The 12,017-nt window shown below is 43.5% G+C and overlaps 1 protein-coding gene across 2 annotated transcripts; it reads right to left on the reverse strand.

Moving 5' to 3' along the window:
- Positions 1–1,627: 1,627 nt before the first annotated feature.
- Positions 1,628–11,833, reverse strand: SUMF2 (sulfatase modifying factor 2). 2 transcript variants are annotated; one of them, XM_077836476.1, is made up of 9 exons: positions 11,666–11,832; positions 9,967–10,120; positions 8,794–8,908; positions 7,858–7,902; positions 6,558–6,708; positions 4,127–4,182; positions 3,474–3,558; positions 2,691–2,856; positions 1,628–1,847 (listed from the first exon to the last, which is right to left on the reverse strand). In XM_077836476.1, the coding sequence occupies exons 1-9, from the start codon at positions 11,748–11,750 to the stop codon at positions 1,751–1,753; spliced, it is 954 nt and encodes a 317-aa protein (XP_077692602.1). In that variant the 5' UTR covers positions 11,751–11,832; the 3' UTR covers positions 1,628–1,750. The 2 variants fall into 2 exon arrangements, with proteins under 2 accessions (XP_077692602.1, XP_077692603.1); XM_077836477.1 differs by lacking the exons at positions 4,127–4,182; positions 6,558–6,708 and having other exon boundaries at positions 11,666–11,833.
- Positions 11,834–12,017: the final 184 nt, after the last annotated feature.

Below are 12,017 nucleotides of genomic sequence, written 5' to 3' on the forward strand. Positions count from 1 at the left end.
GACAGGTGTTTTGTTTCCAAAGCTTTAATGCACTATGCTGAAGAGTAGCAATTCATTTTATGCATCTACAACTTAGGCTGAGTTTTTAAACAGCCTTTGAATGACGGAAAATGCACATTGCAGCTAATGGTGACCTGTGTACTGCATGTGTATTTAGGAGACATTTTAAAAGATATAGGGCTAATACACAGACCTCACATTGGGCAAAATGGTCAAGGGCTTCAGTTTATTTATGTCTGTTTTGTAAACTGTTTACAAGTCAATAAATAGGCTTCATTTTACTTAGCTGGTGTGACGTGGCATTGGTAAGCTAGTGCCTGTTGTATTCTTTCTGTCAAGTAACATATTAGGCTGGCATTTGTAAAGGGGCCTAAGACTTTAGGTGCCCAACTCCCACTGGATGCCAATAGGAGTTAGATGTCTAACTCCTTTAGCTCACCCCCTTTTGTAAACCTCAGCCGTAATGCTTAGCATTTATATTCAAATGCTTTACAGACAATAAGTAATTCGTCCTCCCAATAACCTTGTGAGGTAAGTATGTTTTATTATCCCTGTTTTCGAGGTGGGGAAACTGAGGTAGAGCTGAGGTTAAGGGGCAGATTGTCAGAGGTATTTATCAACTTAAAGATGGAGATAGGTGCCTAGTGCTTTTAAACCAATGGGAGCTTGATTTAATTCCCATTTTAAATCAACAGGCGTCAGATGCCTGGGTGTTCTTGAAAATCCCACTAGGTCCCATCTGCATTTTGGATAATCTGGGCACAAGAGACTGGCCTCAGGTCACCTTGGCTGTGTCTACATTGCACTTGCTTCCTAAAATTTCCCACCACGGCAGCATGGGTGATGATAGCAAGAATGGGAATGTTTGTGGAGGCTAGTTACTGGCACGGGCCTGGGACATTTAGGTTATTTACTGAGAATACAACTTTCTAACTCTAAGAACAGTGAAGCTCTGGAACAGGCTTCCAACGGAGGGGGTGGAATCACAGGAAGTTTTTAAGAACAGGTTGGACAAAGAGTGGTCAGGGATGGTCTAAGTTTACTTGGGCCTGCCTCAGTGTTGTGGCCTGGACTGGATGATCTCTCAAGGTCCCTTCCAGCCCTACAGTTCCATGATTCTAGACACTGTGTTGTGGAACAGCGCTCAGAGCCGTGGCTGATGTACACTAGCACTCCCGCCATCAGTGGCACAGGTGTAGTGTAGTGTAGCAAACCTAAAGTGTCCCTGAGTCAGAGCGGGGATTAGAACTCAGGAATTTCTGGCTCAGCCCACACCTGTCTTTCTCAGTTACCAGCAGGAACAAGTGCAACCCTTGCTCACATGAGTAGTTCTTACTCCTACGGAGCCAAGTCCTGCAATCTTTACTCAAGCAAAACTCCCAGTTTTTTCCAAAAGGAATTTAGGCAAGTAAGAGCCTAAGCAAAGGCTGCAAGAGTTGACTCATGAGCAGCAGCATCCGTGTCCCTGGGACTACTCACATGTGTAGGTGTTTGCAGGACTGGGCCCACGGGGATGGATGGCTGAAGTTAGCTGAAAAGAGAGCAGCAGCATCTTCTTAAAAAGTCAAAAAGAATTGAGACAACTGGACAAAACCACCCTCAGTGTCTACACCCTCCACTCTGACACTGACCATTAGTAGCAAATGTTTATTTTTAAAACTCGCCAAACTTCGATCCAACATAGCTACAGGGAATCGCTGGCGTCTCCACAGGAGAAAACGTCTCAGGACCATTCCAATAAGTGATGTCATCACAGCTCTGTTTTACTCTCCGTTTTCCGACTCAGGATGTGGGCAGCACAGCGGAAACCCAGGTTATCTGAGGCAGAGTCTGGTGTGTTTCCCATCCTGGGAAAGGACAAAAAAACCCCTCCTATGTCGATTCAGTCATAGATTTTAAGGCCAGGAGGGACCATTAGATCCTCTAATCTGACCCCCTCAGTGACACAGGCCATAGTGATCCCTGTTTTGAGCCCACTAACCTGTCTTTGACTAAAGCAAATCTTCCAGAAAGGCAGCCAATCCTAAAATGATACTGACACATGGGGCCATTTTCTAAGAGCTCAGCTCCAATGTAGGCACCTAAGTAAGTGGCCAGATTTTCAAAATAACTCAACCATCAACATACTGTGCTAATTAAAAAAAAATCTGGCCATTTAAATTAGGGGTCTAAATGAGAGCAGAGCATTTGGGAAAATCTACCACTTGATGTACAGAATTGCTGCAAAGGGGCTGATGAGTGATGCAGTTCCTCCCCCGGGCTTTTTAAATGAGATCTTCTGACAATAATTAATATGGAGAAGGAAGGCAAAGCAATTTAATTATTCAGAAATTGTCATTTACATAATCGCTGACAAAAATGAGTTTGTCTGTATGATTTAAAACAGTTGAACATTATTTCCCACTGTTAATTACACTTCATTGTTATAATTTCTATCCTTATGTTATTTTCCCTTCCCTCTCACACTGTTGTATTGGGTGTTATACACTAGCTGGCATCTGGCCTTCATTCCAGGGTTGGCTGCTGTCCATACAGAATTTGAGAAGTGTTTGGGATTTATTATTAATAAATAATAATAAAGTGGTCTTCACATTAGTTAAAAGTAAATAATTATTAAATAGCAAAAAGTTACTATAAGCCCCCCAATGTAGTGCAAAATAGCACCTGGCCACAGCAGTAAGTAAACCTACCTAGTAGTAACAAGAGCTTTGTGATTGGCCGATCCATCTACTGTGTCAATCCAAGATGCACCTCGCAGGACGTGCATTTTCTGGGCACGCTGCCTTGATACAGGTCCATGAGGTTGATACTCTGATGCAGTCCATTCCCAGGTGTTTCCTAACAGGTCATAGAGCCCTAAGATATAGAAATTGCTGAATTAGGATCCATAGGAGGACACATACACTGTCAATACAAAGCCCTTTTGGAAGCACTTTGGTGCAGTGAGGGTTGTTTAAGACGCCATCAGAAGAGCATGGTCTAATGGCTAGAGCAGGTGACCAGGAATCAGAAGCTCTGGGTTTTATTCCCAGCTCTAATACACACTCACCGTGACCTTGGGCAGATCACCAAACTTCACTGTGACCATCTATTTAGTGGGGTAATAATGCTTGCTTACCCTCAAAAGGGCATTGTGAAGCTTAATTAGATAATATTAATAAAGTGCTTTGAGATTCTCAGCTGAAAAGCATTACTGAAGGACAAAAAGTCATCAAGTATCATTATTATAAATCATTGCAGGCAATATCATGCCTGTTGTGTTAAAATGTCTCATGTCAACATCAGCCAATTTAAACAGCATTCAGAAATCTCAATGTGCCCAGCATCAACATATCTAAATGCCAAGAAACTCCATGTCAGTTTAGGTTTTAAAGTCCAGCTACAATCTTGAGGTGTTATTTTATTATTTCTAAATTGAAATTAACAAAAAAATTCATTTGCAAATTGGGGCAAAGGTGCCTACTAGTCCATACCATAGTTGTTCTGAGGAGAGAATGCGTTCACTGGGGAAACACCATGGTAACCATCTTCTGCCGTATCGATCTTTGGGAAGATTCCCTGTGTGAAGAGAGGATTTTACTCGAAGAAAAAAACCCAAACAAACCTCACCCAGGATGGCACAGAAAGGAGCTTGCGCTTTACAGAACCTCCTCATGCTTAAAATAATGGAAACAGTCTAACAGTCGTAAATTACACAACGTGAAGATATTTCAATATGAGGAAACAATAGCTCAACCATTCCAAGTCCTTAACAGGGAGATCCCTCCCTCGTGAAACTCTGAACCTCAACAGCCACAAATGTTGAGGAATCTGGATTCCACTTCCGCCATAGAGAGCAGGGTGAGATTGCCACCTTGCAAGGATATTCTGTATAAATATTAAATATTTATGGATAAATATTACCTTTAAATTCTAAATCCTGGAGATTGGGGGTGGAGGGGGAGGGAAGAGAGTCAAATGGTGGCAAATTTAACAACTGACCTGGGAGCCCTACCAGCTGATATCTTGAAGACAAGTCAGTATGATTTACTAGCTAAATGTTTCCTTAGGTCACTTTAGGACATTTTTCTTCATCAATAAGCCATCAAGACAACCCGTAACAGACATGATGGTATTAAGACCCTACCTGCCAGAGATTTGTACGATTTGGTTGAAATTTGTTCCCCCAAGGATATACTCTGCCTGTCAAAAAAGAAGAGGCGGGACCAATTATTTCCTTCCTGATCAAACCAGGATACCAGTAGGAACTGTCAGCTTTACCCTTTCTCACTGATGTACAGGGACCAGTGCTGTTCAACATATGCATAAACGATCTGGCAAAAGGTATAAACAATGAGATGGCAAAATTTGCAGACAATACAAAATTACTCAAGATAGTTAAGTCCAAAGCTGACTGCAAAGAGTGACAAAGGGATCAGACAAAACTGGGTGAGACTGGGCAACAAAATGGCAAATGAAATTCAATGTTGATAAATGCAAACTGATGCATACTGGAAAACATAATCCCAGCTATACATACAAATGATGTGAGTCTAAATTAGCTGTTATAGCGCAAGAAAGATCTTGAAGTCATTGTGGATAGTTCTCAGAGAACTTCTGGTCAGCACCAGTCAAAAAAAGCTAAAAGAATATTAGGAACCATTAGGAAAGGGATAGATAACAAGATGGAAAATATTATAGTGCCACTATATAAATCCACGGTACACTCACACCTTGAGGACTGTGTGCAATTTTGGTCCCTCATCTCAAAAAAGTTCTATTAGAATTGGAAAGTACAAAGAAGGGGAACAAAAAAGGTTGGGGTGTGGAACAGCCTCCATCTGAGGAGAGGTTAAAAAGATGGAGTGTTCATCTTAGAAAAGAGACGACTAAGGAGGGATATGAGAGAGGTCTATAAAATCATGACCAATGTGGAGAAAGTAAATAAGGAAGTGACTATTAGCCAAGACAGTCCAGGACACAACCCCATGCTTTGAGTGTCCCTAAACCTCTGACTGCCACAAGCTGGGGTAGATGACCAGGGAAAGATCACTTGATAAATTCCCCTGTTCTGTTCATTCCCTCTGAAGCATCTAGCACCAGCCACTGTCGGAAGACAAGATACTGGGCTTGATGGATCATTGGTCTGACCCAATATGAACATTCTTATGTTCAAAAGGAAACCATGCATTGGTTTTAAAAATAAATATTTTGACTCTAAAGGACACAGTGCATAGCTGGGAGGGCAGTCAGTGCCCTAAATTGCTTGTCATCAGCCCTTCTGATTACCACTCCTTTTGCCAGTTCTCTGGCAGGGATTTTCAAAGGAGCCTAAGGGAATTAGGCACCTAGAGCCTACTAAATTTCAATGGGAGATTTGAACATCTAGCTGCCATAGACTCCTTGGGAAAAAAAAATCACAGTTTCTGCGCATAGTGATTTACAAACATGAACTACACATGGGGATCAGTTCATCCACCACTAAAATGCAGCTGCCTCTGGAGTAGGACACTGCCGGCTTCTTACTGCTGTGAAGTGAAGAGGAATATTGTACCTGATTGAAAATGCAGGGGGAGTTTTTAGGATAGACATTAATTTGGAGCTGGTATTTGACCTGGATGTCAGAGCTAATGTCTCTTCTCTTATGAAAAAACTGTGGGAACACAGGCATTGACACACTTGATCAAACCCATGGGTCCACCTGGTCCAATATCCCATCTCTGACCGTGGCCAGCACCAGACGCCCCAGAGGAAGATGCAAGAAACTCCACGCAGGCCCATGTGAGATAATCTGCCCCACATGCAGGTCACATCTCAATCTCAAATAGAAGTTGGTTTAAACCTTGCAGCATGAGATTTTTTAATCCCTTCCCAAACTCTTCTTTTAAATTTTGCATTAACTGTTATAACTCTGGATATTCTTGTTATCCCTATAAACATCCAATCCCTCTGTGAATCTTCCTAAACTATTGGGGCAAAGTCTTGGCTCCATCAAAGTCAGTGACAAAACTCCCGTTTGACTACAATGGGGCCAGGATTTCACCTGTGGCCGTAATGACGTCCTGTTGCAATGAGTTCCACAAGCTTTGATGTTCATATCTCAATTGTAAGAGGATCAAGCCAAGTTCACTTCTCAGGGCCATGCCTCATAACTGAACACCTAATGCTATCCAGCTCCCTCAGGCAAAGCACATCTTTGTAGTCAACTCCAGGACAGCCCATTATCCCTGGCAGAATGCACCGCAAAGCATGAACATTAAGGGCCAGACCCAGCTCTCATTACTGAGAAGAGAATTTGGCCTCCAGAGCTTTAATCAGAGAGATGGCTCCAAAATGTATTCATGTAACTAATTTCATAGAGTCATGGGTTTTAAGGCCAGAAAGGACCATTAGATCATCTAATCTGACTTCCACCCACATCTCCCTGCGGAGACCAGAACCCCCCAGCAGAGGGGAAGGTAGAGCTTTGAGTCTGGTCCCCCGCCATCCCAGGCCATCCCACCATAGACTCAACTATAATTATTTGATGACTTAGTTTGGTTTGAAAGAGATCAGCTCAAAGAGCTTTTCTTACATACTCTCTAGTCCTCCCCTTGCAGCAAATTCCCACTCTGCCTCAGTAGGGAGTCTCTTCCCTTTCCACTTGCAGTATGCCTGTGCATCATTCCAGCTCACGTGTAGCACGGGGTAGTCCAGCTTGGTTTTTATCCCAGATCCTGGACCTGCTGGCTGAGGAGAATTTCATTTAACAGGTTTTCATTGAACCATAAAAACTTTATGTAAAATAAACCCAACAACAGGGAACAGTACAGAGTCTGGGAGGCCTACAATTAGACACATCATCTATGATGTGCTGCCATGAGCATCCACCACCCACTTTGCTCTGCCTATCTGTAAAGTACTGAAATAGACAAGAATCTTGGATTTCAGGCGTTCAATGACTTGTCAGCTAAGGTGGCAACACCTTTGAAATCTATAGGGGGTCGGGGGCAAGAAAAATCTGTGGACATATTTTTTTAACACCAAAAACATTCATTAGCCCAAGACAACTTTCTGAAAGGCGGGGAGGGTACAAATGATAAATATTAAGTAAGACAGTCTGTGGTAGAGCAAGGAATTGAACCTAGGTCTCAGGTTAGTGGTCGAAATACTGGCCCAGCCTGCTTCACATGAATGTATAAAGATCATACTCTGAACTTCTGCAGGATTTGGAAATGCATCCTTTTATCTTTTTCTACATGGTACAGGGCACCTTGCCTTTGACTACTTGGCAGAAATCAATCTAACTAAAGACTGGAGGATATGCATCTGTCTCAGTTAAGGATAGACCCTCAGAGACTTGTGTAACACACAGACACCAGTTCTATCTACTCTGCTAAAAAGACTTGGCTGGTAGTGGAGTTTATCCCCTAGACAATGATCTCAAACAGGTCTGCAGATCAACTGTGGCCTGTGATCACTTTCAGGTAGCTAACAGAACTCCTCCAATCACAGTGCCCCCTAAATATATAAACAAAACGGACAAGAACAGTGCATAGCCGGGAGGGCAGCCAGTGCCCTCAGCTGCTTGTCATCAGCCCTTCTGATTACCACTCCTTTTGCTAGTTATTCTGGTACGGATTTTCAAATGAGCCTAAGGGAATTAGGCACCCACAGCCTAGTAAATTGCAGTGGGAGATTTGAACATCTAATTCCCGGAGACTCCTCTGAAAATCACAGAGGAGTCTCTGCGCTAAACTCTCAATTTCCTCCTTTTATGTGAGTGGAATTGCTAACGTTGTAATTAATGCCGTTTCTTCTCCCCTCTGAAGTTCAGCCCATAAGCAGACAGTCTCTGAAGCCCTATGGGATTGCAATTCGCTCCTTTGGACTGCTCACCTGTCGCCAAAATGCATTGTCAATCGGCAACCACCAAGGGGCAGACTAAGAAAAAGGAAAAAAAGAGACCAGATTAAAACACAATCCTGCCATCAAATCGTCCTCAACCCTTGACTCTTGGTGCTTAACCCATTTCACAGCATGCGGAGTGTTTTTGAGTTGGATATGGTTAGATTCTGTGGCTGGATATGAGCAGCTGGTTCATTTTAAAGACATTTCTATAAAGCTCATAAGTAAGGTACAGGGGGCATCTGATTTTAAAAAGAAAATTCAAGATTTAAAAAACTCCTTTAAAAATGTAGGCTTACCTGTTTGCAATTCTGTTGAATAAATATCAGGAGATGCCTTGCTCTCTCCATACTCGCCTAGCAGACCCTACTGTACACTCTGCAAACTGGGGCCTTAAATCAGGTAAGGCATAATCCTGCTCTTATTGGGGTCAACAGGAGTTTTGCTCTTGGTTTCAATGGGAGCAGAATCAGGCAGGGAAAAAGCCAAAATATTAAACCAGTTGTTACCCGGTGGTAGTATTCAGCAGAAAAAAAAAATACCCATTGCAATCAACAAAGTCTTTCCCTCAGGGGTTAATGTTTATAGCAAGACAAACAAATAAAGGTAACACGGTCAGGAAATAAAGTGAAAAACTCCCCAGCGAGGAATCCAATTCCCTCCTAATCCCTGCAGTGTGGAGCCTAAGCTTTCCAAAGGCTTGCATTCCTTCTTCTGGGCACCTGGCTAGAGTTGAAGTTAACGTCTCCTTTCTTCACATAAGGCCACAACATAAATAGTAGACTTTTCAGGAATGGATCTGCTTGTATTTATTCCACCATCCGGACACCACTCTGAGTTCCAAGGACAAACACCACAGCCCTCTTTTCACCATCAACCCCATAACATATTGTTCATGTCACTTTACACACTCCAAATGCACTTTACCTCCAGTTTTTGGGTCACTTTTTTTTTCAGCTCTTCGGATACAAAATCCTCAAAGACAAAGCTCCAGCCGAAGGCTTCTGCTTCAGTTTTATATTTCTTTTCTCGAACAAACTCCCTGGTGTAAACATGTCAGATATAGGTCTCTGGGTAGCACTCCCACAAGGTTAACACCACAAAATTTAATGATCCACATGCATAAGAAGTTGACAAAAGTAAATGTAATTTACAAGAGCTATTCACACCATTTATAGTTTATTGAGCCCCTGGCGTAAATCCAATCAGCTCAATGGAGTTAGGTTTAGAGATGAAACTGACCCAGTTTGTATTGGTTGAATGGAACTGCTATACTGATGTGAACTTTTTTTAATATTTAAAAACAAAATTTATTGAGTTTCTTTATTTAGATTTATTAAAACAAAACAACCCAAAAAACCAACCAATCAAGGCAGCAGAGTTACTAGAAGTTCCTATTCTAAGCTGTGAGTGCACTTTGCAAAAATTCACGTTGAACAAAAGCCACATGCAACCACTTAAATCCACTGCTCCTATTGCAAATCTGTCCCCAAAATGTAATTATCCAGGGCAGTGAATAACCCTGCCCAATCTGTGTTCTATCGCCTCCCAAAATAGCTGAGAATCAAGATGAGCTTCTCGGCACGTCCAAAAAGGACTCATTAAGATATCAGAATAATCTCTGTGCCAATGCAGGATAGTCCCTCCAATACATAGTCTAGTGCAGGGGTGGCCAACCTGCGGCTCCTTGTACAGGCACCGACTCTGGGGCTGGAGCTACAGGTGCCAACTTTCCAGTGTGCCAGGGGTGCTCACTGCTTGACCCCTGGCTCTGCCACAGGCCCTGCCCCCACTCCACCCCCTCCCTGAGCCTGCCATGCCCTTGCTCCCCCCTCCCCACCCTAGCTTCCTGCACACCACGAAACAGCTGATCAGGAGGTGCAGGAAGGGAGGTGCTAATCGGCAGGGCTGCCGGTGGGTGGGAGGCGCTGGGAGAATTGATGGGGGGCTGCTGACATTTTACTGCGGCTGCCAACAAAGATAAACTCAGCAAAGATAGCTTCAGTCATTACCCAGACCAACTGCATATAGCTGAAAGTCTCCACCACCCTGCGCCATCCAGTCTCTGCAAACTAAGCAAACGCTAAGTGTAGGCCTCACCTGAAATCCCGGTTGGTGACAGGATATTTGTCAATACCAAATGACTTCACTGTCACTTCCTGGAGAGGCCCTTCATTTTTACCGTCAGGTGAATTTGCTCCCATTTGGAACTTCCCGCCAGGCAGTTGTACCATGTTTCCATCATCTTCAAAAACTATGAGAGATGTTGTGATCCAATATAACATTAATTAGTAACAAAATCTTGGAGTGCGTACGTTCTTCGCTAGAGGTATGTTTGCATGCTGGGGAAGGAGGAGAATAGAAAGTTGATAATTATACCTAGCATCTAGACAGTGCTTTATATCTTGAAAGTCCTTTGCACAGAGTACACTGAGCTTATTCCTGGTGTAACTCCATGGAAATCAATGAAATTATCCCTGAGAAAAATTTAGTCCATTCACTCATTCTCTCTACTCTCCTAGGAGGAAAACAAGGAAGTATTGTTATCTCAATTTTACAGCTGGAGTAACTGAGGCAGAGAGGCTAAGTGACTCACTCTAGGTCACAGGGGATAAGCAGCAGAGTTAGGAATCTCTTAATATGCTACAGGACCACTGCTGCTGAAGATACTGATATCTGAAAGACAGCTCCTGGGCATGACAACAGATTAACCACATAAAGGAATCAGACTAGCAGCACAAAACACCCCCAGCCCACACAGCCTGGATCTGCCCTATGAAAGTTTTGTAAATGCACAGAGGTTTTATTGTGAAGGAACCGTTAGAGAATCTACACTATGAAGGGTTCACTGAGGACAACTGCAGCTCAATCTGTTGCTTTAGATTAGACTCAGTGGTTGTTTGATGGCAATTTATAAAGAGCAGCATTCCTGGGTATTGCTTTGAGTATTCACTCCTGGCATCTAGTCTCGCTCATCAGTTTTTACATGCAGGATTTCAGGCCACCAGAGGAATCTCCTTTGAAAGTATTCAAGGTCTGTCACTTTTCAGCTGCATCAAATGACCCAGGGATTCACGAGGGAAACTCTGAAAGGAGTAGCCCCTCCAGAGATGGGCAGGCCCAGGATTAAATACTGCGTTAACATATTTAGAAATGATTCTGCAAACCTTCAGAAAGAAAGAGAAGGGAAAAATACATCGGAGTGGGGAAGTTACCAGACCTTTACAGCTAGGAAACAAATTTGGGCATGGGGGCGCGAAGAAGGGAAGAGGAGTAGGAAGGGAATTCCCCTAGCCTCCCCAGCATCACAAACATCAGATCTAGAGCTGAACTTTGTGGGGTATCCAGGAGGATTCTGTCTTAAGCTTGCACTTTAGAGTCAGTGAAGGGATGGATCTCCCAGCTAACTTTTCCAAAGTTTGGAGGTGGGGGTGCTGGTCTCTTTTTACATTGCTCATTTCACCTAACTGCTGGAATAAGTTTAGGAGTTTGATACTGGTTCCTTCAAATCTATTTAAAAGGGAACAGATGGGCCTTTTCTTCCTTGTTTTTAGGCAGTTAAGGATTCATTTTAAGGCAGTACTTCAAGTCTCTGTTCCGGGAGAAGGATTTTAGGGTGGTGAGAGTCAGGGAAGACACTTCCTTGAAATGAGTTCTGGTTAATGCAGCCCCTGACAGAAGGGGAAAAAGTCATTAAGTGGGGGCAGGCACCACTTATTAAGCTCTGCTGCAATGAAAGAGTGTAAAGGAGGTGGAACGGAAAGGTGGAGCAAGGCATGCTTTGGACACATGAACTCACCTTGCAGACTGGAGCTGCTCCCTAACACACAGGTGCCTAACAGGAGAGCCAGCTGCACTCTCCCAGCAGAGGAGCAGGGTAGCATCGGGGACAGGAACAGGAGATGAATTGGAAGAGGAGGTGGAAAGGCTGCCTGTGACGCAGAAAGGCTGGGTACTGGGCTGAAATGCTTCCGGGATCTCCGGCTAGAAGGGAAGCCACTCAAAGATCTTCCCGGCCCGAGTCCCCGCCTCCCCCTGCATGGAAACGAAAGCCGGGGGGTGATGAAAGGGGAGGAGTATGTGCACACGCGGCAGCAGAGAAGCTGGCTTCTGCGTACATGGAGTCGGTGTGGAAATTAAGTCATATTTAA

The sequence above is a fragment of the Eretmochelys imbricata genome, chromosome 17 (assembly GCF_965152235.1).
Source record: "Eretmochelys imbricata isolate rEreImb1 chromosome 17, rEreImb1.hap1, whole genome shotgun sequence".
In the NCBI taxonomy this organism is placed as follows: domain Eukaryota; kingdom Metazoa; phylum Chordata; order Testudines; family Cheloniidae; genus Eretmochelys; species Eretmochelys imbricata.

What these genes read in the sequence shown, in the direction of transcription:
- SUMF2 (XM_077836476.1), bottom strand. Translation starts at nt 11,750, where the DNA reads ATGCTACCCTGCTCCTCTGCTGGGAGAGTGCAGCTGGCTCTCCTGTTA. An exon ending in ACAATGCATTTTGGCGACAG is followed by an intron (nt 6,709 to 7,857) that starts GTGAGCAGTCCA and finishes AATTCTCCTCAG; the next exon opens with CCAGCAGGTCCAGGATCTGG. An exon ending in TGCAAGGGGAGGACTAGAGA is followed by an intron (nt 4,183 to 6,557) that starts GTATGTAAGAAA and finishes CTTTTTTGACAG; the next exon opens with GCAGAGTATATCCTTGGGGG.